Source organism: Cetorhinus maximus, chromosome 21, assembly GCF_964194155.1.
Source record: "Cetorhinus maximus chromosome 21, sCetMax3.hap1.1, whole genome shotgun sequence".
NCBI classification, from domain to species: domain Eukaryota; kingdom Metazoa; phylum Chordata; class Chondrichthyes; order Lamniformes; family Cetorhinidae; genus Cetorhinus; species Cetorhinus maximus.
The window spans coordinates 66440842-66468217 of NC_135899.1; the positions used below are offsets into that span (position 1 = coordinate 66440842).

The 27376-nt window shown below is 43.3% G+C and overlaps 1 protein-coding gene across 1 annotated transcript; it reads right to left on the reverse strand.

The window, feature by feature from the left end:
* Positions 1 to 5651: 5651 nt before the first annotated feature.
* On the reverse strand, positions 5652 to 11115 carry LOC144695946 (elongation factor 1-alpha 1-like). Its single transcript, XM_078567049.1, has 8 exons — positions 10776 to 11115; positions 9061 to 9223; positions 8642 to 8821; positions 7737 to 8033; positions 7370 to 7520; positions 6961 to 7217; positions 6114 to 6348; positions 5652 to 6005 (listed from the first exon to the last, which is right to left on the reverse strand). Exons 2-8 carry the CDS (start codon positions 9202 to 9204, stop codon positions 5887 to 5889), a joined length of 1383 nt encoding a protein of 460 aa, XP_078423175.1. The 5' UTR covers positions 9205 to 9223; positions 10776 to 11115; the 3' UTR covers positions 5652 to 5886.
* Between the last annotated feature and the right edge of the window lie 16261 nt (positions 11116 to 27376).

A 27376-nucleotide genomic window follows, 5' to 3' on the forward strand; every position in this document is an offset into this window, starting at 1 on the left:
AGCTCAGTAAAGTCATTGCAGTCTGACATTTTGAGGATTAGCAAGACCTTTTATGCCGGATTGTATGATGTGAAGCCCACAGACACCGCGGCATCCCAGTCTTTCCTGTCCTCTATCACGGAGGTCTTAGACGACAGTACACGGGAGAGTCTTGACAAACCGCTAACTCCTCCCGAACTAAAGCCCTTGAGTCCTTCGAGAAGGGTAAGACTCCCGGAAGCGATGGCTTACCGCCTGAGTTGTATTCAGCTCTGTGGGACCGGATCGGCCCAGACCTGCTAGAAGTGTACAAGAGTATGCTTCTGGCTGGCAGTATGTCAGAATCCATGAGGAAAGGCATCACCACCCTCATCTACAAGCGGAAGGGGGAAAGGGAGGAAAATAGAAATTAGCGACCCATTTCACTGCTGAATGTGGACTATAAGATTCATCAATTGGTCATCACCAATTGGGTCAAGTCTGCTCTGGAGTTGGTGATCCACCCTGACCAGACCTGCTGCCCGGCAGGAAGATCTCTGACAGCCTTACGCTATTCAGGGATATGATTGCCTATGTACGGGACAGGGGTGTGGATACCTGACTCATCAGCTGGAACAGGAGAAGGCCTTTAACAGAATATCGCACACCTACAGGGTGGATGTTGTCTCCAAAATGGGACTTGGGGAGGGAATCTGCAACTGGATCCAACTGCTCTACATTAACCTCAGTAGCGCAGTTTCAATCAATGGGTGGGAATCAGAAAGCTTTCCAATTAAATCTGGAGTCAAGCAGGGCTGCCCTCTCTCCCCTGTCCTGTTTGTGTGTTGCATAGAACCCTTTGCTGAGTCCATCAGGAAGAATCCAGGCAAAGGAGGAGTGATGATCCCAGGCCGTGGAGGCACTCAGATCAAAGCCTCCCTGTACATGGATGATGTCGCCATCTTCTGCTCGGATCTGCTGTTGGTGTGCAGACTGATCAACATCTGGACCAGTTCGAACTGACCCTGGGAGCCAAAGATAAATCATGGCAAGAGCGAGGCCATGTTCTTTGGGAACTGGGCTGACCGATCCTTTGTCCCCTTCACCATCAGGTCAGACGGCCTGAAGGTGCTGGGGATATGGTTCGGAGGAACCAGGGCAGGCGTTAGAAACTGGAAGGAGCGAATGTCTATGGTGGAAAGAAAACTGGGCATGTGGGAGCGACGCTCCCTCTCCGTTGCGGGTAAGAACCTGGTCATCAGGTGTGAGGCACTCTCGCTCCTGATGTACGTGGTGCAGGTCTGGCCCATTCCACACTCCTGTGTGATGGCAATCACCCAAGCCATCTTTCGCTTTATCTGGAGGTCGAAAATGGATCGTGTTCGCAGGGACGCAATGTACAACCCTCTAGACAAAGGCGGAAAAAACGTGCCCAACATCGCCCTCATCCTGATGGCTACCTTTGTGTGTGGCTGCATCGAGCTGTGCGTAGACCCTTGGTACCAAGTGTCACTACATGCCAAGGTTCAACCGGTGTTGCGAAGGATGGGTCTGGCCACGCTGCCGCGGAAAGCTCCCAGTAGTTGGACCGTGCTGTACCACCTGTCCCTCGTGGAAAAATTTATGCAGAGAAACACCTTTGACCACAAATCCATCAGGCAGTGGTCGGCACGTAACGTCTTAGAGGCCCTGCGGGAAAAGGAGATGGTGGATCCTGTGGGATGGTTCCCCAAGCAGACTGTCAAAGTCATTTGGCAGAATGCCTCATCGCCAGAACTTTCCAACAAGCACCAAGATGTAGCTTGGCTGGTGGTGAGAAAGACCCTCTCCGTCAGATCCTTCCTACACAACAGGAGTCTCACTCCCTCTGCACGTTGCCCTCGAGATGGCTGTGGTGGGGAAGAGACCATTGTTCACCTCCTTTTAGATTGTGCCTTTGCAAAGAAGGTCTGGAGAGAGATGCAGTGGTTTCTGTCGAGGTTCATCCCGAGGAGTTCCGTGACACAGGACTCTGTGCTCTATGGGCTGTTCCCAGGGACACACACCGAGACAAACATCAACTGCAGCTGGAGGATCATCAACTTGGTGAAAGACGCTCTTTGGTCTGCCCGAAACTTGTTGGTCTTCCAGTGCAAAGAATTATCTCCGACCAAGTGTTGCAGATTAGCACAGGCCATGGTCCAGGGCTACATGCTGAAGGACGCACTAAAGCTTGGGGCAGCTGCCGCAAAGGCGCAATGGGGAAAGGTCACTGTCTAAGACCTTTCTGCCATACTGCACCGAGGGGCTGGGAAAGGTATACACCCCTCGGGCTGTATGAATCACAAAGATTGTATGTAGTGGATACTAAATGTACCATAATTGTATTGAAGCACCTCAGAGTGCAACATGATGTATGCCGATAACTCCAATCCCATTGCACTGTCTGTAATGACCATATTGAAATGATTGTAATATTCATTGATTGTATTGAAGCACCTCGTGATCCATGTGTAAAAGTTGAATATGATTGCCCCTTTTGTGAAGGCCATTTTGAAATGTTTTGTAGTGTTCTTTTAGATATTTTATGAAAAAGTATATTTTGCCAAAAAAATCGGCACTGACCAGCATTTCAAGGTGCTCCGATTCCCCCTTTACATGATCGACTATGAGAATGCTTTGGCCAGGCACTTTGATGTGCTGCTTTCAGCCCAGGTTCTGGGACCCTCATTCACTGCACTCTATGGAGTAAACATGAGGGAAAATGTTTCATCAGGAATTGAGATTATTTGAGGAGGGCCTGAGGCTTCTGTTCTGTGAACCCACCAGCACCACAATTCTAACACGCATCTGAAACTTGTCCAGTTGCCCAATTGCTCTGGACTTTGTTATCACTTTGGGGAATTTCCATGCTGCAAACAAGAGGTCAATACAAGGAGATCGACTAGTGCCGCTTTGCAGGATTAGTCTTGCATGAATGCGCATTTTGCTTCACTTTCCTGATTCCCTGCGTTGTCATTGAAAGGCTCCTAACATGTCCCAACTGCTCAACTCTCCAAATTTGGGAATGCAGTTCAGTTGGATGCCCCTTTAATCACCCCCCCACCCCTTTTGCGTGCACCTGCCCTAAAAGCCCTCAACAGCAGAGCTTCTCATTTTAATTTTGTACTGTGCCGTCACTGCAGGTTGGAAGAGTTCTCACTGCCAGACCAGCTTGGAGCCTCCCCGGTGTGAGTGTGGAAACCCCTCCCAGGAGCTTAATGTTCAGTTTTCCTTCCCTCCAAACCTCTTAATCCTCCCCTTTATTCCTTATCCCATGAGTGTGGGGATAAAAGCAAGATACTGTGGATGCTGGAAATCTGAAACAAACAGAAAATGCTGGAAAAACTCAGCAGATCTGACAGCATCCGTGGAGAGAGAAACAAAAGTTAATGTTTCATGTCCTTTTGACCCTTCTTCAGAGCAGAACATTAACTTTGTTTCTCTCTCCACAGATGCTGTCAGAACTGCGGAATGTTTCCAGCATTTTCTGATGGTGGGGATGTTTTCTTTAGCCCGAGCATTTTGAGGTGGATGTGGCTATGCTCTCCTCCATGTAACCCTCACTCCTTCACATCTTGAGGCCACGTTCAGTTAAACATATATGTCCCCCATACCTTTGGATACCCCCACAATGCCTAATCCCCATCTATAGGCTGCAGATGGCTCCCCTACTTTTTATCCATGGCAGGGGGAGGCCTACACCAGCAAGTGGCCTGACAACTTTAACTGTCAACTCTTTTCTTCTCCGCCGATGCTGCCAGACCTGCTGAGTTTTTTTCAGGTAATTCTGTTTTTGTTTTGGATTTCCAGCATCCGCAGTAGTTTTGTTTTTATAGCTTTAACTGTTGTTAGGCAAAGGGATGTATGCCCTTTAGAAGCTCCCTGTGCCCACTGGAGGCAGTCCCTGCCTCTCAAACCTGGCCCCCCATCACCACACTGGGGCCTGCCAGCCAGGCCTTGCCAATAACCGGTCCTTAAACTTCAGCTTGGCTTCCATTAGCTCACATTCTTGGGGGACTGTCTGTAGTTACAGCAGTAGTCACTTGGTATTGGGGGCCAGTTGACCAGCTGTTAAAGCAAACTTCCTCCTGAGGAGGCAGTTTTACCAATTAGTACCAAGACATGTTAAATGGCTGCTGGCAGCCAGTAGCAGCAGGATGCATTCTGACTCTTCAGCTAGACAGGTAGGAAACTCCACTACTTGAAAACTCCAATGTCCTTAATGATGTTGGTTGAGAGTGAAATACACTGCTCTTCAAAATAGAACCATAGTTGCTCACATCCAACTGAGGACAGATCAGGCCAAGGTTTAAAAGTTGTGTGAAGTAATCATACCTCAAATTGAATTTAATTTGTTGCTAGGCTTTTTACAAATGCAAAACACCGCAGATACTGGAAATCTAAAATAAAAACAGAAAAAGAACTCCGAGGAGTTAATGTTGAATCCATTCAACTCTTCAGAGCTTCGACTTTTAACCTATTTAGCCCAAAAGGAGCAACCTGAGAAAAAAGGGACAGTTGGCCAGGTGAGAGTTGGGAGGTTACTCATGTAATAAAGGTCTAGGAACATGTGCAAAACTTGCAACTTTAAAAAGACAGGTATTCAAAATTGTGTTGCATTTCAATAGGGTAATGTTACGAGTTTCTATAAAGAGGCTTGCAAATTCCATAGCAATGTTCAAAAGGCAATTGGGCATGTAGTTTTAAGGGACAAAAGACTGAATTGGGCTACTCTATAGGACAGGCACTTCTGATTCCATATACTTGACATTGCATTGTACAGTGCCACTGCCTCTCCCCAATAGAAGTCTAGTCAGGCAGTGGGCAAACTTACTTCCATAAAATGTTGTAAATACTCAAATGGCATTACATTTCTGGCTAATCATACCAGACCAGTGAAATTTATTTTGGGTTTGAGGCCCAAGAAGTCACACAAGCAATGTTCCGTTGCCCTATGGTCTTTCACCTTCCAACTCAACCCACGATGCCCTAGGTTTCCACTTTCTTCCTTAACAGTCAGACTCAAAACATTAATTCTATCTTTCTCTCTACAGATAATGTTAGACCTGAGTTTTTCCTGCATTTTCTGGTCGCCTTATGTAATACTGCAGCTCCCATGTTTGATACGAGTGCAAGAGGAAGCAAGCAGGAAATCCTGTCTAAGTGCAACACCAAGTAAAAATACACCCACCGGGCAAATGGGGAAAAAAAGAAAGGCGAGAGGTACATTGCCTAATTCAGCCAAAAACAAATGGATGGAATGCCTAAAAAATGCAAGGATACCAAAGAACAGCATCTGCAACAGAAGTGACCTACAGCCAGAGAAAACAAAAGGGACCAAACAGTGGTAGAGGTAGAACCCACTTCAGCCAACCAGATCAAAAATTAGTTAAAATCAGGTCCACACCATGCCACAGATAGAACCTGTAATGTTCCTCCCCACATTGCACAAGTCACTGAACATTGAGTCTGGAACTTTTGCCCCATCTCCTATTATCCCTCAGTGTTCATGGAGGTTGTAATCAGATAAATGGGAGTCACAATGGACTGGAATAAAAACAAAGTGCTGCAAAAACTCAACTTTCTGTAGATGCTACCAGACCTGTTAAAATTGAATACACTATTCTTCAGAGCTGTTTGTGACTATTTTTGGAAAAAGAAAATGACTCCACAAGTTTTGGATATTTATTAGTTAAGTCATTACACAACCAAAACAGTTATCACTCAAAGTGAAAGGGGCATTTACAATTACACCAATCCTCATCCTTTCCTTCTGAATTTCTTTCGATGCATCTTAATCAATATCCAGTCCCTCATCAATACACATATTTGGCTGGTATCAAACAAACGTTTTGGTGGTGTCAGTCTCAACAGGGTTCGCTGAATCAGAGTGGCCAATGGTGATATTCACTTCTTTAATATTTTACTTGCAGCCTTGGTCGTTTTCACAGCAGATTCTTTCTTAGTAACACCCTTGATCACACCTACAGCCACAGTTTGTCTCATGTCACGGACAGCAAAACGACCTAAACAAATAAAGAAAGGTCAGTCCTCTGCAAAGATTGAATGTACCAAATTTGAAAAAATAAACCTCATTCTAACCAACAACCCAGCTGTCAGAAAGGACAACATACCAAGAGGTGGGTATTCAGAGAAGCTCTCCACACACATGGGCTTGGTTGGAGTCATATCTACGATGGCCGCATCTCCAGACTTCACGAATTTTGGACAATCTTCCAACTTCTTGCCAGAACGACGATCAATCTTCTCCTTCAACTCACTAAACTTGCAGGCAATGTGGGCAGTATGGCAATCAAGTACTGGAGCATAGCCAGCACAAATTTGTCCAGGGTGGTTCAGGATAATAACCTAAAAATTATACAAAACACTGTATTATAAATACTCTTCATAAATATTCAAGTTATTATACAAATTACAAGACACTAGGGATATATACACAGAGCAATTGGCTGGCAGGCTTGTGGGTGGGTAAGTAACAAAGCCACCATTCTTATTCAATGCTAGACTGGCTATATTAATGCCAAGCAAGGGAGACCCAACTCAAATGTTTGGCAAGAAACAGGGCTCAAGCTACTACCACTTGGGACAGAGGGTAACAACGGCTGCCTGAGAATTGTACAATCAGGATTTTGCTCACACTGTCTTCAGTCAATTAAGTCGTTGGTTTTCTGCACATGCAAATTCACAGACTGGTATCAGCAGACATCTTGCATTGGCAGGAGATAAATAGTAGATTGACTGTTGCCACTGTTGTAACATTGATCTATTTCAAAAGCCTGTTTCACCACTGATGCAAGTCAAAATACAGGGAAATCTAATGAGGCAAAGTAGTTTTGTTATTGTTCCTTTCAAGTCTCAATATCTGCAAGCTCAACCCTCCAGGAACATACAGCCAAACTGTCAGAGGAAATATCCACACTGCAAATTCAAATTGAGACATATTTAACAAAGTCCTCTCACCTGTGCAACAAAGGCAGAGGCTTCCATTGGTGGATCTACTTTGCTGTCACCAGTAACATTACCACGACGGATATCCTTAACAGAAACGTTCTTCACATTGAAACCAACGTTGTCACCAGGTAAGGCTTCTTGAAGGGCTTCATGATGCATTTCCACAGACTTCACTTCAGTGACAATATTAGCAGGAGCAAATTGCACCACCATACCAGGTTTCATAACACCTGTCTCAACACGACCCACTGGTACTGTACCAATACCTGCAATATACACCAAAAGAAACTATAGTTAGACATCTAATGTTAGCTTTCCACTGAAGGATGTAAACACATTAGAAATTTCTAAATCAATACTTATCACAAGAATTGTTTACAGAACATGTACACACGTTATACATCGTAACAAGACTTACCACCAATCTTGTAGACATCCTGCAAGGGGAGGCGAAGTGGTTTGTTGACAGGGCGCTCTGGAGGTAGAATGCTGTCCAAGGCCTCCAACAGAGTGTGACCGGTAATTTTACCCTCTTTCCTAGTAATTTCCCAACCTTTGAACCAGCCCATCTGTTTTTTTTAAACAAAATGCAAAATTTCCAGTGTAACTAATTTTCTATTTGACACCTAGAATGAAATATTCCAACCTTACATAGTAAAAATCAGCTTAGGTAGTCTTTAACTTCATCCTAAAAACTTACATGTGGTCAAATGATATTACTGAATATCCACCAATACTAACTGTGCTCAAAAGTATATCTAATCCAGGATGACACTATTACTTACATTTGAACTGGTTTCCAGCATATTGTCACCATTCCAACCAGAAATGGGGACAAAAGCTACAGTTGCTGGATTGTAGCCTATTTTCTTGATGTATGTGGTGACTTCCTTTGTGATTTCATCATATCGCTTTGCGCTGTACGGTGGCTCAGTGGAGTCCATTTTGTTGATACCAATAATGAGTTGCTTGACACCCAGAGTGTAGGCCAGCAGAGCGTGTTCTCTAGTTTGTCCATTCTTTGAAATACCAGCTTCAAACTCACCCACACCAGCAGCAACAATCAGCACAGCACAGTCAGCCTAGGAGGAAGCAGATCTGTTAAGTGCTTTCCAAGTGTTCAGGATAATCAAAAATATTACCAACGCTCAGTCGCTAATGGCTTACGCCACTGCAACAACACAGATACTGGGTGCGAACAGAGCCGACCAAACACCTATGTTGCCACATAGGTAAATGTGTTGCTTTCAGATTGGAAAGCTGGAATGCCACAGGGATCAGTGCTGGGACCTCAACCATTTTACACTATATTAACTACTTCAAGGCACCAATATGGTGACAATACAAAGATAGGTTGGAAAGCAAGCGGTGAGAAGGGCATTCTGGAAAGGGATGGAAGTATAAAAATAGGCAAGTCTTGCTACAACTGTAAGATGAGACCACACCTAGAATGATGTGTACAATTTTGGTCTCTTTCCATAAGGTGGGATATGCTTGCATTTAAGGCAGTTCAGAGAATGTTCACTAGGTTGATTCCTGGGATGAAGAAGTCATGGAGTTTAGTAGACCAAAGTGATCTTATTGAAACAAAATACTGGGGGAGATATGACAAGGTAGATCTGTACTGGGTAATCAGCATGTTCCACAAATGATCCCAAGATCCTAAATTTGTACTGGACAGATTATGTACCTGTGATGTTCCAGTAATCATATTCTTGATAAAGTCCCTATGTCCAGGGGCATCAATGATGGTGATGTAGTACTTTGAAGTTTCAAATTTCCAGAGAGATATATCTATGGTAATGCCACGTTCACGTTCAGCCTTCAGCTTATCCAAGACCCAGGCATATTTGAAGGATCCTTTGCCCATCTACATGAACACAAATGTCAAAAAGGTGAGGTTCGCCACAAAACCCAGGAGCATTAACAAAATAACTCAATAACGATATACTGTGCAAACTCGTTTAATCCAGACTAACAAACCCATTTACATCCATGATTCACAGAAGTTCCAACACAAGACCAGCAGCAATCATACACATGCAACCATAGCCTGCCTGCATGGTTTCCACCAATATGCAGAAGAACCCCAATATTTTAAAAACAAACCTCAGCTGCTTCCTTTTCAAATTTCTCAATGGTTCTCTTGTCAATTCCACCACATTTGTAAATGAGATGGCCAGTGGTTGTAGATTTACCGGAGTCGACATGTCCAATGACAACAATGTTGATGTGTGTCTTTTCCTTGCCCATTTTTAAGTTGGCGTGAATACTGTTGAAAAAAAGTCAAAACGTTAGAAAGCTGCTTGACCAAAACGGGTAAGCGTAGAAATTAAGTTGACGGAATCTTGCGTGAACCTCGCACCCAGATGCACGTGCTTTACTTTATATGGAAGGCTTCACATCATAAAATTCTCTAGGCTGAAAGCTGACCAAATTCCAGGGCAGTACGATTTGCAGAAAAGAACGGAGTAATCGAGATTTAAAAAGAAAACCATCCTTGCGATTTAATGCGGGGCAAGATTTTTATTTATATACATATATGTATATATATATATAAAAGCGAGCCCTCTCGCCAGGGAGCGGGTATCACATCCTGCGGGTGAGTCAATGGGGACGTGGCAATTGACATCACGGGAGAGAAAGCGAGTTCGTGCCGTGACATTGGGAAATACAGCCAACGCCAGATGGCTCTCTACCAGAGACAACAGGTTCAAGCGCTCGGGGTGAATGAAGTTAGGAGTTGCCTCCGCGGCGGGAACACATGTGGCGTAAAAGTAGAATGGCTGAACGTGAAAATGCCCAGCACAACTTGTAAAAAATCCCAACAAAGCTTGTCCAAACCACTAAAAGAGGAGAAAAAAAAACAACCGCAGGGATAGAAGGTCTTTCGTTTCAAAGAGCGATGGGGGTAAAGAATTATTTTTTTTTAAAAAAAGTGTCATTTTTAAAAAAGGGATTCCCATATATAAAACAAAAAGGGGCAGAGGCGGCGCCTCAATCCGGTCAGAACAAGCGGCTCTTGGACGCTGCTCCAGAGGCCATGATTGCATCAGACTGGGAACAATGGAGCCGTCGCCACTTCCTTACAGCTTACACAACCAAGACCGAAAAAACACGACGTCCGAACGAAAATTACAGCCGATACACGGCCGAAAGCTGAGGGGACGTCGAGCAGCCGCTAAAAATCGACTCGATGCCGACGGCCGGCGACGTTTAAAACTCGGATGGAAACGGATTGTCCGACCCACACATTCTCAGCCCCACCGAAAGAAAAAAAAACGCGGCCTTGATAACGGGCCCCGCCAAGAGGGAGAGAGAGAGAGAGAGAGATGCCCACATTCCTCTGCTCACCACAAAAAAACTCCCCTTCTTCTTTCAAAAATAAATCATTATCCTTTTCCTTTTTTTAAAAAAAAGGACAGCCGATATCAACTCAAAGGCGGATGATGATTTCGTATATTCTTTTTTTTAAGTAGTTCGGCCTCAAATCGCTCAGGAAAATGGCGGTGGTTACGAGTACTCGCCACACCTGAAAGCCAAAAATATTCACATCATCATCTGCTGGAAAATCAGGATCAACTACAGAAGGCCGAAAACCTAGCAGATGGTATTTTTAAAAACTCGGATTAAATCGGATGCACTCTTGGGGGGGTGGGGGAAATCGAACGACAAGCTTAAAAGAAACCGGAATTCACCCGCATTGAACGATACAAAATAACCGACAGCCGGCATCTTTTCCCCCCCCTCCCCGGCCCACATTCTGGTAAGTTTTTTTAAGCAGTTATTCTTTTTTTTTCTCTCTCTCGCTTTAAAATAGTTACCGTTCAGCGGTGGAGCTGCAAACCTCCCTTCGGTTGACTCGGAGACTAAAGGACCGAAGAGATGGCGTCGCTGTAATTTATAGGCCACAGGGAAGGCGGGCGGGCCGCTGACGACAAAGGCGCATTCCTGCTGCCCGCCCCCTTCCTGCTCCTCTCAATGGCGGAAAAATTACACCCTATCTTTTGATCCCTCCCCCACCCCCCCTCCTTTGCTATTTTTGTGCGATCTTACCTGTTGCATAAAGTAAAAAAGAACGCAGCTAAAACATCACATTCCTGACTCGATTGCCTTTTTTTTGTTTAGAAGTAGACCTTCCACAGAAACTCTTCACCCAGATCCAGTCAGGGTTGCCACCCATCCGGTTTTGACGTCTTTTTTTTTCTCTCTTGAGTGACTCCTCTAGAAGTTTCTGAAGTATAAACCAGATGCCAGAAATCTGATTAACTTCTTCCATCGACCTTTCGTATTCGTCATTGAAATTTCAAGCATTTGTTTTTAGAAAAGCAAACATTAGAACTGGAACTATAATTTCCATTTACTTTCCCGTGTGTTTTAAAGATAACGTTTACGAATTAGCCCACAAGTGTCGAAAATGCTGTGTGCGCCCCCCCCCCCCCTCAACTAAAACAGTGATCCGCAATCCTAGGTTTCATGATAGAATCGAGAATAGCTTGAAATAGAAGCACGAAATGCTGGAAACACTCAGTATTTCAAATAGATAGCTGAGACTAGAGAGTAAAAATCTTTGCATTTGGTTTCTATATTTAAATATATATACACACACACTCGACTGGGCCTGAGTTCCAGTATTGAACTGAGCAAAATCAGAAACAGTTCTGCTTTTATTTCAAATTAAAGAAAAAAGAATGCTGGCAACCAACAGTCTCCAATTGCATTGTCAATGATCAAAGAGTTCTTATTCATTTCTCATGGTTTTGTATTAACTTTCTAGTTCAGGCTCCAACTGTAACATGTCAATTCTATTGCACTTCGAAACCAGATTTAGCTAGCTCCCGCACCCTATGCATTCAGCAGCTTTGGAAACATTTATCAAATAATCTGTGGCCTAAATGTCCTGGCACATTCAGGAAAATGGGAGGAATTGGTGACTTTGTCATCATTGGACTGCCAGTTGTCCTTGTAAGTTGAATCTCTAAATAACTTTTAAGCAGAGCATATACCAATTTAAAGAAAAACAGATGCTAACGAGCTACTATGATCAAGTCTGGGTTTTGGGTTCAAACTCAATGTTTGACCTCAGCAATAATAGCATTACCAGCTGTGCGAAGCTGACATGACAAGCAGGTACCACATATACATCACATAATTGTAATTACAGAAATGTTATTGCTAAAGTTAAAACAAACATTTAACTGTGGTTGCCATTATAGTACCCATTTCCATATTAGATGCTTTGGATCAACTGTAAATCAATAGTACAGTAAAAGCTGTAACATTCTTGGATCCTGATACATTTTGGAGTGAGAAGTGAAATCACCAGCAGTATTAATTTTCACATACCTCTAGCATTGCATAATTGGTGCAAAACTGCTTCAGAAAAGTCTAGACAGTTCACAACATTAAAAAGACTTTGCCTAATATTAATTTGAGAGAATCATCATGCATGTAAGTTTAAGTCCCCTTTATACTCATTTATATGTAATTCCCAAAACTCATTGTAAACTCCATGTGTCTCAGGCTGTGTGTGGGCAATGAATCTTTTTTAAATTCGTGACAAATAAAGCAGACTAGTCTAGTCTCTGGACATGGTAGACCTACTGGTTTCAGAGTGGTACGTTCAGTAATTTGATAATCGCAATGGTAAATAGATACAAAGCAGGAATGTTACAGCTGAAATAAAACTAGGCTAGAACACTTCTGGCATGAGAAACATGCACATACAGCTGTATCTCTTTGATTATCATATGGCTGCAAATCATCACTTGCTACTTTGTGAGGTAGAAACTGGCACAGTTAATTTCTGTGAGCTCTAATCTTTAGCTCCAATTACCAGGACAGTAATGAACTTGATTGTCATCACTTCAACATGGAATAGGCATATTACATTATTAGACTTCTGCCGCCCTAACTCCTTATGTTCACAGCTCTGAGGCCACATTTGTAAATGCTTATTCTGGAAGAACAACTTCAAATTCCATCAGAAAACACAGCAAATTTGTGTATGCCTAAAAAAAACGCAGTTTGCTGATTAGGACACGTGAAAGGAGGGCATCTTCATTATTTTAAAATGTATTTCCATCCATTGTTTTATCTCTACCTTTTAGCCTATTTCGATCCCTTCCCCCCACCCCGCCCCCACTAGGGCTATCTGTACCTTGCTCGTCCTGCTTTCTACCCTTAATGTCACCATTAGCACATTTCTTAGATAATATCACCACCGTCAACACTCTTTGTTCTTTTGTCTATGACATCTTTTGGCAATCTCCACCTATCACTGGCCCTCTATCCAGCTCTACCTGTCCCAACCCCACTTAAACCAGTTTATATTTAACTTCTTTTCTATTTTTCCTTAGTTCTGTTGAAGAGTCATACGGACTTAAATGTTAACTGTATTCCTCTCCGCAGATGCTGTCAGACCTGCTGAGTTTTTCCAGGTATTTTTGTTTTTGTTTTGGATTTCCAGCATCCGCAGTTTTTTGCTTTTATCTCCCAGCTTTATTGTGTTTTCGCAAGGTGATGCCAATAATCCAGTGATATCACATTTTTCAGCCCACCACTCCATTAAGCTTCTATCAAATTAGATAGTGTATAGCAAGAGCATCTACGAGAAAAACAGAAAGAAATGACTTGCATAAGACATTACTATGCTGGTACAAACCATGACATGCTCCAGTTATAAACATTTCTCCAGTAATTATGTTTACAGCAACATACTTAATGATACAGTCAAATGGTGGTTGATTAAAGTCCCAGTCTAGGATTTGATTCCAAAATTTAAACAGACATCAGAGAAGTTTTGGTGAATGTTGTCGTCAGACGTGTCTACTTCAGATGGGATTGCCTTGCTGTGTTTCAGTGAACCTTCATTTCATCCACATCCCAAAAATTTTTTAAAATAGTTGATGGTGTGAAAGAGAGCACTATAGAATCCATACTGGATCCCTGATCATACAGGGCTGGACTTTAAGCAGTTTTTAGGACACCAAGGTCAATAAAGGGCACAGTGACACCAATTTGGGTCTTGATTTGGATTTCTCAAATTTAGGTAATAGGGGATGACAATGGAATGTTAAAGAATTACTAAAATGATACCAGACAGAGGTTATACCTGGCAGGAAAGATTGAACAGACAGAGAAAAGAGAAGACTAAGGGGGTGACCTGAAATATGTCTTTAAGATGATGAAAGGGTTTGATAGGGTAGATGTGGAGATATTTCCACCTGCAGACAAGACCAGAAGTAGGAGCCATAAATATGAGAGTAATTAATAAATGCAATAGGGAATTCAGGAGAAACATTTTTACCCAGAAGGTGGAACTTGTTACTTACTGTAAGCTATTGAGATGACTAGCATAGATGCATTTAAGGGGATGCTAGATAAACACGAGGGAGAAAGTAATAAAAGGATATGTTGATGGGGTTAGATGAAGAAAGACGTGAGGAGGCTCGTGTGGAGCATAAACACTAGCATGGACCTGCTGAGCCAAATGGCCTGTTTCTAAGCTGTAAATATTTTGCAATTTATTTTGTAATACTGTACATTTTTATATTATACGAGATTAACGCCACATGCCCTAATAATAAAATGTATTTATTTTTAAATAATAAATTTAAGTGCTTGAAGATGAGTAATTACACTGATATAAGTTTTGAGGAAGCTTTTGATGCTGCGAAGGGAATTGGTAAGGCAGAGAACTAAAAGCAGGTCCAACCTGTTTGAAAGCTTAGTGTGCTGAGAGAGTGAGGGAGGGAGCAGTGGCAAGAGGCAGATTTGGAAGATGGAAGGGAAAAGCTGATACATGCGGCCAGAGGAGGATGCATATGGAAGGTAGGTTGAAGCTGTTGTTGGCTTTGTAATTGAGAATAAGGCTTTTGATTTCATTGCACTGGACAGCAAGCACAAGGATTGGTGAGGACAAAGGCGATGGGTAAGTAGGATATTGTGAGATAGTATTTCCAAGGTATGATAATGTGACATCATATTTATACAAGTTGTTATTTTATCAGCTCTTTAACAGACATCAAATGGCTCCATGTTGCTGGTGTTTGAGTGTTATAAATTAAATGCTTTAACCCTCAGATCAGGCATTGTGGAAACAGGAGAATTTTGCAATAAGATATCTCTTTAGGCTTTTCTCTTTAACATGTACTTTCCTCCACAATGCCACAGAATATCAAATGAACAAATCAATCTTTGATTTCAAAAGTTGAACAAGGAAATAGATTTTTTGCATAATTGTAACAAATCATTTAGCCCATCATTTGAATCAATGTCTTCAATTTCTTGCTTTTAAATTAATATAGCTGGAGTCACTAACGTTGTATCCTTCAATGATAACAAAAATGTTACATATGCAGCACTTCACTTGCACTTCCCTCAATTTAGTCTACTGCATTCTCTGCTCCAAATGCAGTTTCCTCTACATTGGAGAGACCAAACGCAGACTGGGTGACCGCTTTGCAGAACACCTTCGATCTGTCCACAAGCATGACCCAGACCTTCTTGTCGCTTGCCATTTCAACACACCACCCTGCTCTCATGCCCACATGTCCATCCTTGGCCTGCGGCAATGTTCCAGTGAAGCTCAATGCAAACTTCCGACTAGGCACTTTACAACGTTCTGGACTTAACATGGAGTTCAACAACTTCAGATCATGAACTCTCTCCTCTATCCTCACCCACTTTTCGATCCCCTTTTTTCTAATTATTTTTTAATATGTTTTTCTTTTCCCACCTATTTCTATTAATATTTTAAAATTTATTTCCATCCATTGTTTTATCTCCACCTTTTAGCCTATTTCGATCCCTTCCCCCCACCCCACCCCCACTAGGGCCATCTGTCACTTGCTTATCCTGCTTTCTACCCTTAATGTCACCATTAGCACATCCTTTAGTTAATATCACCACCGTCAATACCCCTTTGACCTTTTGTCTATGACATATTTGACAATCTCTCCTTTGCCTCCACCTATCACTGGCCCTCTATCCAGCTCCACCTGTCCCAATCCCCTTAAACAGCTCTTATTTCACCTCATTTCTATTTCTCTTTAGTTCTGATGAAGAGTCATACGGACTCGAATGTTAACTCTGTCTTTCTCTCCACAGATGCTGTCAGACCTGCTGAGTTTTTCCAGCTATTTTTGTTTTAGTTTCTATACATGTATCTCACTTAGCTGGTTTTCAATTTGAAAGCATGATCTCTGACTCATTTTACTGCAGCAGTGGAGGAGGGGTGTTGTTTGGGGGTTGGGGGGGGCGGGGGCGGTAATAATAGACCCGATACTAATCTGAAGGCAGTTTTGAGCAGGGAGTGGGAAATTACAAGGACAATCTCAGCTCCAATTAAAGGCCTTGGAGATGTGGCACATCTGCATCCCTCAGTCTGAGATAGAGAGACAGGGAACTGGCAGATAACTGGTGGCATTGTCTCAATACTGGGAAGATCAAAGCCACACTGGGTCCCTGCCACAAACTCCCTTCCCTGGCAACTGTGAGATTGGACAGACTGTTCACAGCATTGGTATCATGTTTGACTCCAAGATGAGCTTTCAACCACGTACTCGCACCATCACTGAGACTGCCTATTTCTACCTCTACATCACCCAATTCTGTGCTTGCCTCAGCTTATCTGCTAAAACCCTCACCTGTGTCTTTGTTTCCTCAAGACGTCCATTCCAACTCATCCCTGGACGGCCTTCCATTTTCTACCCTCCATAAACTTGGTCATCTGAAATTCTGCTGCCCCTGGCCTTACTTACACCAAGTTCCATTCATCATCAACCCTTGTGCTCGCTGACTTGCATTGGCTCCTGGTTAAGAAACACCTCAATTTTAAAATCCTCATGCTTGTTTTCAAATCACTCCATGACCTAGCACTTTTCTAGCTCTGTAATCTATTCCAGCCATTCAGCCCTATTCATTCCTCAGATTTTGGCTTCTTGAGCATCCTCAAATTCCCTCCCTAAACCTCTCTGCCTCTCCAGCTCTCTTGCCTCCTTTAAGACAGCCCTTGATACCTACCTTTTGTAACATGGTGCCAAATTTTGTTTGACAGTGCTCCTGTGAAATGCCTTGGGATGTTTTATCATGTTAAAGGTGCTATATAAATGTAAGTTGTTATTTCATTAATGACTGAACCAGAAGATTGAGTATGGTGAATGTTAAGATTGTGACTTTGCCACAACTAAGTCATATACCTTTTTCCTTCTAGGGTCTTCATGTATACTGTAAGTGTCACAGGACATTCTTGAGAATGATTCCTTAAGGGGTGCACCATCACAGAACTTACATCCATGCACCAGAGCAAATACACTTTTCAGTGGGTCCACTAGGAAAGTTGGTTAAGGTTTGACCTGATGATTCACGATGAGCACAAGCAGCCATTGTTGGCAGGAACAGCTGTTGAGACATCGCGTCAGGAGTGCAATTCTGTCTAAGCTCTGCTCAGCTGGATACAGATGCTGAACCATCTGGGCCATCTTGGGAAGGAGGCACATCAGCAGCTTAGCCAGCTATTGACTGACTTCCCCGTGTACAATCTCCGCAACAGTGGAGAGGATGGTGGAGTTCAACTCTAACAATAGTAGATTGGTGTCACAAGAATTTACAAGAATGTCTGCCATGGAGCTTCCATGAAGCTTCAAGCAAAGTTCTCAAATGAGTCTGTGCAGGCCATGATCATGGCAGCACAGATGTCTGCCAACTTAGACAGGGTGATGGATACCATATCCATGGCCTTGCAACATGTCACTGATCTCCACCCAGTTGGTCAGCAAGTGGAGTGATGTCATGCCAGCCCAGGAGAGGGATATTTGGGAAAGGGGACATGGAAGTGGGAATTCCACTCAAAGTTCTCTCACTTTTCACTGATTGCCTTGTCCACCTCTTTCCCTTCCCCCACCAGTTGCTGCTTGTCTCCTGGTGGCCAACACTGCCCCCACACAGGTGCATGTGGAGCAGTCTTTAGCAAGGTCTTCGGGGCTCAAACCACCAGGGAGAAGGCCAAAAACAACACAGCAGTCAGGGCAGGGATGTCCCTCTTCTGAAGCCACACATGGTACAATTCTTGAACTTGTGTGTGGTGTACTTTACCATGGTTATGCACATTAGTGTTTTACAAAAAGTTATGTCATTGTTTCCTTTTTTTTATAATGCCACATAAAATTTATAGGTGCTTAGGACCACTTCTATGTTTTAGCCATAATTGCATCCTGAATGCCAACTCATCCTTTTACTTGCTTCACAGTGAATGACAATGTGTGATGGGACCCATTAACCAGATGTGCTATGGGTTAATGAGTGGTTGCAGCACTGTTTAGTGAAAAGGGAGGTGGTGGGACAGACTGCAGGATTTCATTCCTTACATTTAGATCAGGTGAACCTTCAAGCTATTAGTGCACCCAGATTGGTCTGGCAGTGAGCGCCCTAATTTCATCCTGCTCCTTCTATATGTTCTCTTCATCTGAAGATAAGTGATTAGCCCTTTTTTCCTCCTTCACCTGCATTCCTGACCTCATTACAATCTTGGTCCAAACATGGACAAAAGAGCTGATTTCCAGAGGTGAAGTAAGAGTAACTGCCGTTGACATCAAGGCAGCATTTGACTGAGAAGCTTGGCAAAATTGAAGTCAATGGGAATCGGGGGGAAAACTCCGCTGGTTGGAGTCATACTTCGCACAAAGGAAGATGATTGTGATTGTTGGAGGTTAATCTCAGTTCCAGGAGTTTAAGGTAGAGTCCTAGGCCCAACCATCTTCAGCTGCTTCATCAATGACCAACCTCCATCATAAAGTGGGGATGTTCGCTGATGATTGCACAATATTCAGCACTATTTGCAACTCCCCAGATACCAAAGCAGTCTTTGTCCATATGCAGCAAGACCTGAACAACATTCAGGCTTGAGCTGACAAGTGGCAAGTGACATTTGCACCATACAAGTGCCAAGCAATGACCATCTCCAACAAGAGAGAATCTAACCATCTCCCCTTGATATTCGATGGCATTACCATTGCCGAATCCTCCACTATCAACATCTTGGTGGTTGCCATTGACCATAAACTGAACTAGACCAGCCATATTAATACTGTGGCTACAAGAGCAAGGCAAAGGCTGGGAATTCTGAAGTGAGTAACTCTCCTCCTGACTCCCAAAAGTCTGTCCACCATCTACAAGGCATAAATCAGGAATGCAATGGAAAACTCTCCCATTTGCCTGGATGAGTGCAGCTCCAACAACACTCAAGAAGTTTGACACCATCCAGGAGAAAGCAGCCTGCTTGATCAATACCCCAACCACCAAACTAAACATTCACCCCCTCCACCACCAACACACAGTGGCAGCAGTGTGTACAAGATGCACTGCAGCAACTCACCAAGGCTCCTTCGACAGCACCTTCCAAATCTGCAACCTCTACCACCTAGAAGGACAAGGGCAGCTGGCATATAAGAACACCTCCACCTGCAAGTTCCCCTCCAAGCCACATACCGTCCTGACTTGGGACTATATTGTCGTTTGGTCAAAATCTTGGAACTCCCTTCCTCACAGCACATGGACTGCAGTGGTTCAAGGAGGCTGCTCATCACCATCTTCTCAAGAACAATTAGGGATGGGCAACAAATGCTGGCCTTGTCAGTGACACCCACACCCCGTGAAAGAATATTTTAAAAATCCCACTTCCAATATGTATGACCAGTGGGTATGGCTCTTCATTTGTAGTAAACTTCATGCGATTTGACCCTATAAAATGGAAATCTATTGATTTTTGTTGATCTATGTATTTCAGATGGTATTTGTACTAACAGACCGAGGGGATCTGGTTTTGTGAAAGCGAAATAATGTTTGACAAATGTATTAGAGTTCTCTGAGGATGTAACAAGCAGGGTGGAAGGAGAACCAACAGATGCAGTGTATTTGGATTTTCAAAAGATATTCGATAAGATGCCAGATAAAAGGTTACCATGCTAGATAAGAGATCATGCTGTTGAGGGTAACACATTAGCATGGATAGAGGATTGGCTAACTAACAGAAAATAGAGAGTAAGACTAAATAGATCATTTTTGAGTTGGCAAACTGTAGCTACTGGGGTGCTACTGGGGTCTCAACCATCTACAGTCTATATTAATGACTCGGATGGAGGGACAGACTATTGTAGCCACATTTGCTGGCAATACAAAGATAAGTAAGAAAGCATGTTGTGAGATGGACACAAAAAGTCTGCACAGGGATAAAATGAGGGGGCAAACATTTGGCAGATGGAATACAATGTGGGAAAATGTGAGGTTCAGTTGAAAAAATAGAAAAGCAAAATGTAATTTAAACAGAGACACTACAGAATGCTGTGGTGAATCTGGGTGTACCTGAATCACACAATTAGCATGCAGGTATAGCTAGTAATTTGGAAGGTAAATGAAATGTTACCTATTATTGCAAGGGGTTGGAGTGTAAAATAAAAGTAGAAAAGTCTTGCTACAACTTGTTATTACGGGACGTGGTTGAGACCACACCTAGAGTACTGCATACAGTTTTGGTCTTATTTAAGGAGGGATATAATTGCATTATATCTGGCAGGACAGACCCAGCAGAGGTGGCAACACAGCGGTATACAGTTGGGACGGAGATGTCCTGGGAGTCCTCGACATTGACTCCAGACCCCATGAAGTCTCATGGCATCAGGTCAAACATGGGCAAGAAACCTCCTGCTGATTATCACCTACCCCCCTCCTTCAGCTGATGAATCAGTGCTCCTCATTTAGAGGAAGCACTGAGGGTGGCAGGGGCACAGAATGTACTCTGGGTGGGAGACTTCAATGTCCATCACCAAGAGTGGCTCAGTAGCACCACTACTGACCAAGCTGGCCGAGTCCTAAATGACATAGCTGGTAGACTGGGTCTACGGCAAGTGGTGAGGGAACCAACAAGAGGGAAAAACATGCTTGACTTCATCCTCACCGACCTGCCTGCCGCAGATGCATCTGTCCATGACAGTATTGGTAGGAGTGACCACCGCACAGTCATTGTGGAGACGAAGTCCCGCCTTCACATTGAGGATACCCTCCATTATGTTGTGTGGTACTATTGCCGTGCTAAATGGGATAGATTTCGAACAGATCTAGCAACTCAGGACTGGACAAGACTGAGGCGCTGTGGGCCATCAGCACAGCAGCAGAATTGTACTCAAACACAATCTGTAACCTCATGGCCCGGCATATCCCCCACTCTACTATTACCACCAAGCCAGGAGATCAACCCTGTTTCAATGAAGAGTGCAGGAGGGCATGCCAGGAGCAGCACCAAGCATACCTAAAAATAAGGTGTCAACCTGATGAAGCTATAAAACAGGACAACTTGCGTGCCAAACAGCATAAGCAGCAAGTGATAGACAGAGCCAAGCGATTCCACAACCAACGGATCGGATCGAAACCTCCTATTCAAGCACTTGCATTGATATTGCTCCCTTTAGAGCAGGATGTTTTGAAGTATTTTACAGCCCATGAAACACTTTTGAATTCTAGTTAATCACTGTTGTAATGGGAGAAATGCTGAAAATTCATTTATCACAAAAAATAAATGTAATCAGTTTCTGGTGAATAACCTGATTTTAAATAACCGAAAATAAATGGTTTAGTCGTCAGTTTCTTAGTGAATTAAAAGCATTTAAACATTTTTAAAGCATATCCTTGTCCTTGTACTCTAGATAAAGTTTAATGTGAAGATCCGCCCTGAAGACCTGCAAATGGGTGCAATTAGCAGAGACTCGCAATGGTGATTAATTCAATTTGGGGTAATTTTGTGGGCAGAAATTCAAAGTGCGCTTGAAATTGCCCAATCTTATACACTGCTTTGGCCAATTGAGTAAATTTCGCTGAGAGAGAAAAAATCAGCACAACCGAGCAGAAATTCCAGAATGCAAAATCTAATTCTACCCCAACTAAAACTTTATGATCAAATCAAGCTGGAATAGGAGGTCATAAACTTTTAAAACCAGTCTCTGTTCAGTTGAAAGAGACTCAAGTTTTCACTCAAACTCCCAAATGTTATTTGAGATGGCAAATTCCTTTACAATTCCTGACTTCAAACTGGCATGTTTCAATAGTGACAGTGACAAAGTGAAAGATAAAAGAAAAATGCTGGATGAGTGTAGTGAATTATAGGCATTAAAAAATTCTGAATCCCTTGATTAGATCAATGCTGTGTAGTGCAGACTGAAGACATCCAATAATCTCATATACAACTCACATGGCTGCCACAGAGGCGCAATGAAAAAGGCCACTGTCTAAGGCCCTTCAGCCATAGTATACCAAGGTGCTGAAAACAGAGAAAGCCCTCAGGCTATATGCTTGACATGGTATGAACATTGTAAATATTGTTTGTAATTGTAAATGTGAATAACATTTGAAAGAAATTGTATTTGAAAGAAAATGTATTGAAAGAAACTTGAATTGTTTTACAATTTATGTAATGTCAACTTTGAACAGTCATGTAATGTACTTTATTCATAAAATGTAAGTTACACTATAAAAACATTGGTGAAAGTTTCTAGTTATCTGCTTTTTCTCCCTACATATTAACTAGATACAAGGCTGCCTTATAATAAAGGTTTATTAAACCAAAAGAATTGGAGTTTATTATTCTAACTAGGCTGAACAAAAATCATAAATCTATCTAAAATAAAAGCAATATATTGCGGATGCTGGAAATCTGAAACATAAACAAAAATAGCTGGAAAAACTCAGCAGGTCTGACAGCATCTGCAGAGAGGAATACAGTTAACGTTTCAAGTCCGTATGACTCTTCATCAGAACTAAGGAAATATAGAAATGAGGTGAAATGTAAGCTGGTTGAGGGGGGTGGGGCAGGTAGAGCTGGATAGAGGGCCAGTGTTAGGTGGAGGCAAAGAGATAGCCAAAGATGTCATAGACAAAAGGACAAAGAGGTGTTGACTGTGGTGATATTAGCTATAAAGGATGTGCTAATGGTGACATTAAGGGTAGAAAGCAGGACGAGCAAGTGACAGATAGCCCTAGTGGGGGTAGGGTGGGGTGGGGGGAAGGGATCGAAATAGGCTAAAAGGTGGAGATAAAACAATGGATGGAAATAAATTTAAAAATAATGGAGATAGGTGGGAAAAGAAAAATACATTTTTAAAATATAAATTATTGGAAAAGGGGGGATCGGAAAGGAGGTGGGGATGGAGGAGAGAGTTCATGATCTGAAGTTGTTGAACTCAAGTCCGGAAGGCTGTAAAGTGCCTAGTCGGAAGATGAGGTGCTGTTCCTCCAGTTTGCGTGGAACTTCACTGGAATGTTGCAGCAGGCCAAGGGCGGACATGTGGGCATGAGAGCGGGGTGGTGTGTTGAAATGGCAAGCGACAAGGTGGTCTGGATTATGCTTGCGGACAGACCGGAGGTGTTCTGCAAAGCAGTCACCCAGTCTGTGTTTGGTCACTCCAAGAGACCGCATTGGGAGCAGCAAATGCAGTCAGCTAAATTGAGGGAAGTGCAAGTGAAGTGCTGCTTCACTTGAAAGGAGTGTTTGGGCCCTTGGACAGTGAGGATGGGGGAAGTAAAGAGGCAGGTGTTGCACCTTCTGCAGTTGCATGGGAAGGTGCCATGAGAGGGGATTGAGGTGTAGGGGGTGATGGAGGAGTGGACCAGGGTGTCCCGGAGGGAACAATCCCTGCGGAATGCCACTGGGGGTGGGGTGGGGGTGGTGAAGGGAAGATGTGTTTGGTGGTGGCATCATGCTGGAGTTGGTGGAAGATGATACTTTGAATGCAGAAGCTGGTGGGGTGATAAGTGAGGACAAGGGGGACCCTATCATGGTTCTGGGAGGGAGAGGAAGGTGTGAGGGTGGATGTGCGGGAGATAGGCCAGACACTGCTGAGGGCCCTGTCAACCACCATGGGTGGAAAACCTCGGTTAAGGAAGAAGGAAGACATACCAGAGGAACTGTTTTAGAAAGTGGCATCATCAGAACAGATGTGATGGAGGCGAAGGAACGGAGAGAATGGGATGGAGCCCTTACAGGAAGCTGTGAGGAGTTGTAGTCAAGGTAGCTGTGAGAGCCGGTAGGCCTGTAATGAATATTGGTGGACAGTCTATCACCAGAAATTGAGACAGAGGTCAAGGAAGGGAAGGGAAGTGTCAGTGATGGACCATGTGAAAATGATGGAGGGGTGGAAATTGGAAGCAAAATTAATAAATTTTTCCAGGTCCACACGAGAGCATGAAGCGACACTGAAGCAGTCATCGATGTACTGGAGAAAGAGTTGTGGGAGGGGGCCTCCTTTCAAGTGAAGCAGCACTTCACTTGCTGAGTTTTTCCAGCTATTTTTGATTTTGTTTCATAAATCTATCTTTTCTGCTTAAGACCATAAGCACAATTATTAATGTGCAATCTTGTGTGAACATTTTCCAGATATTTTCAACTTGATGTGTCACAATTCATCAAAATAATGGCAACTCTAATGATGTTTGCCATAATTTAAAGTTTTATGATGGGCAAAATAGAAACGATACAGCAACATCAAGCAATGAGCAGATGTGTGGTTAAATGTGAATATTCAAAAATTGCTGTTTGTGCTGCTTCATGAAATAAGTATGTTGCTTTTAGTCTCTTTTTTTAAATTTTAGGAACTTGCTATATTTTTCCATTAACTGCCCATTAAATTTGTTAAAGAAAGTCAATCTCATTGCAGGTTTGAACATTATGTTAATGACTGCCAATCAACCTCCCTAACACAAAATTAACTAAAAGTGTGCAATCTCATTCCTGCAGGTTCTGAATTTTTCAGGTGGATTTTTAAAAGTCAAATTTAAAGTTTTTTTTCCTATATTTTTTCTTAGTCCAATCATTATTTTCCTCTCTATTCCTGTACAAGCCTCCATTTGATTGAGTCACGGAGGCTGCAAGGGGCTTAGGGTGTGCGGATACTATAAAGTCATAAAAACAAAAAGCTAAAAGCTACTGCGGATGCTGGAAATCCAAAACAAAAACAGAATTACCTGGAAAAACTCAGCAGGTCTGGCAGCATCGGTGGAGAAGAAAACAGTTGACGTTTCGAGTCCTCATGACCCTTCGGCAGAACTGAAGTATAGTTAGGAGAGAGGTGAAATATAAGCTGGTCTAAGGTGCTGGGGGGGGGGGGGGGGGGAGAGAAGTTGAGGGTGGGATGATTGTGGGGATAAGCAAGCAGTGATAGGAGCAGATAATCAAAAGATGTCACAGACAAAAGGATCAAAGAGGTGTTGAAGGTGGTGATATTATCTAAGAAAAGTGCTAATTAAGAATGGATGGCAGGATACTCAAGGTACAGCTCTAGTGGGGGTGGGGTGGAAAGACTAACAAAGTATTAGTTGTAGATTTAAAAATAATGGAAATAGGTGGGAAAAAAAGAATCTATATAAATTATTGAAAAAAAAAGGGAGGGGGAAGAAACTGGGTGGGGATGGGGGGAGGGGGAGTTTAAGATCTAAAGTTGTTGAATTCAATATTCAGCCCGGAAGGCTGGAAAGTGCCTAGTCATAGAGGTCTACAGCACAGAAAAAGGCCCTTTGGCCCATCGAGTCTGCACCGGTCAAACAAGTACCTAACTATTCTAATCCCATTTTCCAGCACTAGGCCCATAGCCTTGTATATGCCATGGCATACTGGAGTTTCTTTTTAAACAACCTTCACTACAAGTAATCTATATTGTGAAAGCCCAGTACTTTATGAATAAAAAGTAAGTGTAAAAATCAGGGTGGGGTTTCTGGGTTTAACTGGGGTACATCTGGATACCAGAGTGACCTAATCGCCACCGTCGCGACCCTTGATTAATGCAAGGCAAGCGGGAACTTACTGCAGCAATTAATGACCTTATGAGATGGTAAATCAGATTTTTTAAAGTATTGAATTTTCCACTTGCCTTTAAATTTAACGTCTCCAGTACGGGTTTCCTGTCGCGGAAGTAAGGCGAGATCCAGCAGCAAGTGCCTTTCCACCACTGCTTTCGAACCAGGAGAAACTGAGGTGCTTCCCCACCCCCATATCCCTCAAGCAACCCAATCTGCCCCACTCTCTGGCAGATCAGCTCAGACTTTCCTGTCCGACTGCTATCGACTCTGAATCTGGCTGGCTGCTGGACGGGAAACGGGGGAAAAAAATACATTTGGCAGCACTTCTGTATTACCCACATTTACAGGTTTTCCAGTCGCTCCGATTCCACCGCCCCCAACAATATATCGGGGCCGTGAAGTCTAAACATGACGGAGGATTAAGAAATGCTCCGCTTTAGTGTGTGTTCACATTTCAACTCTCGGTCCTGCTTTCAAAGGGAGGGAAGAAACCGTGTGCATGAGATCCAGGCGCTGCACCCAGACAGTTCAGTAATGCAGACCCATTCACATGAATGTTTCCGGAGTCCCACATGACCAGATTCTACTGCTTGGACGGGAAGCGAGCGGGATTCCCCCTTGTCTTGAAATAATTGGGCTGCGACTTTTGAACGTTAAAGCATCGCTGCTTGCCTGTAACAGGAGCCTCGGCCGACTTGATTGTCGGCAGAGAGGTGTCAGCTGTGGCTCAGTTCATAGCACCCTCGCCTTTGAATCAGAGGGTTGTGGGTTCATGTCCCACTCCCGGAAAACCAAGAACTGTGATTGTACTCGAAAGAGTTGCAATCTGTGACTGTTGATAACTCGAAAGAGTTTGATTGTCGGCAGTTAAGATGTTGCCAGGAGCGACCTCAAACCGGTGAATCAACTCACCTCAATTTTAGCCCCTGCCACGCACCATTCTCGCCCCAAGGGCGATTAAAACCTGGGCCTTTTAGTGCAAAGTGGCTCCGCCACAGGGCTCGTGTAAATGCAGCCTGAATCCCTAGTCACAGCCCAATCTGAGACTTGAGTGACTGAGAAGGGAGTCTTACCCCACTTTGTAGCAGATGAAGTTGGACCCCAACATTGGAATTACACAACACAATGTTTATCATTGGTACAAAGGCCAAACCAAGGAAGGTGGTGGCATAGTGGTAATGTCAGACGAGTAACCTAGAAGCCCAGGCTAATGCTCTGGGCACATGGGTTTGAATCCCACCATGGCAGCTGGTGGAATTTAAATTCAGTAAATAAATCTGGAATTTAAAAGCTGGTCTTGCTAATAGTGACCATGAAGCCATCATACCATCATCAATTGTCGTAAAAACCCATCTGATTCACTAATGTCCTTTGGGGAAGGTAATCTGCTATCTTTACCTAGTCTGGCCTACATGTGACTCCAGACCCACAGCAATATGGTTGACTCTTAAATGCCCTCTGAAATGGCCTTGCAAGCCACTTAATTGTATCAAAAACTGCTACAAAGCCTACCAAAAGGAATGAAACTAGAAGGACCACCCGGCATTAACCAAAGCATTGGAAACTAGAACAGCAAACCCAGCCC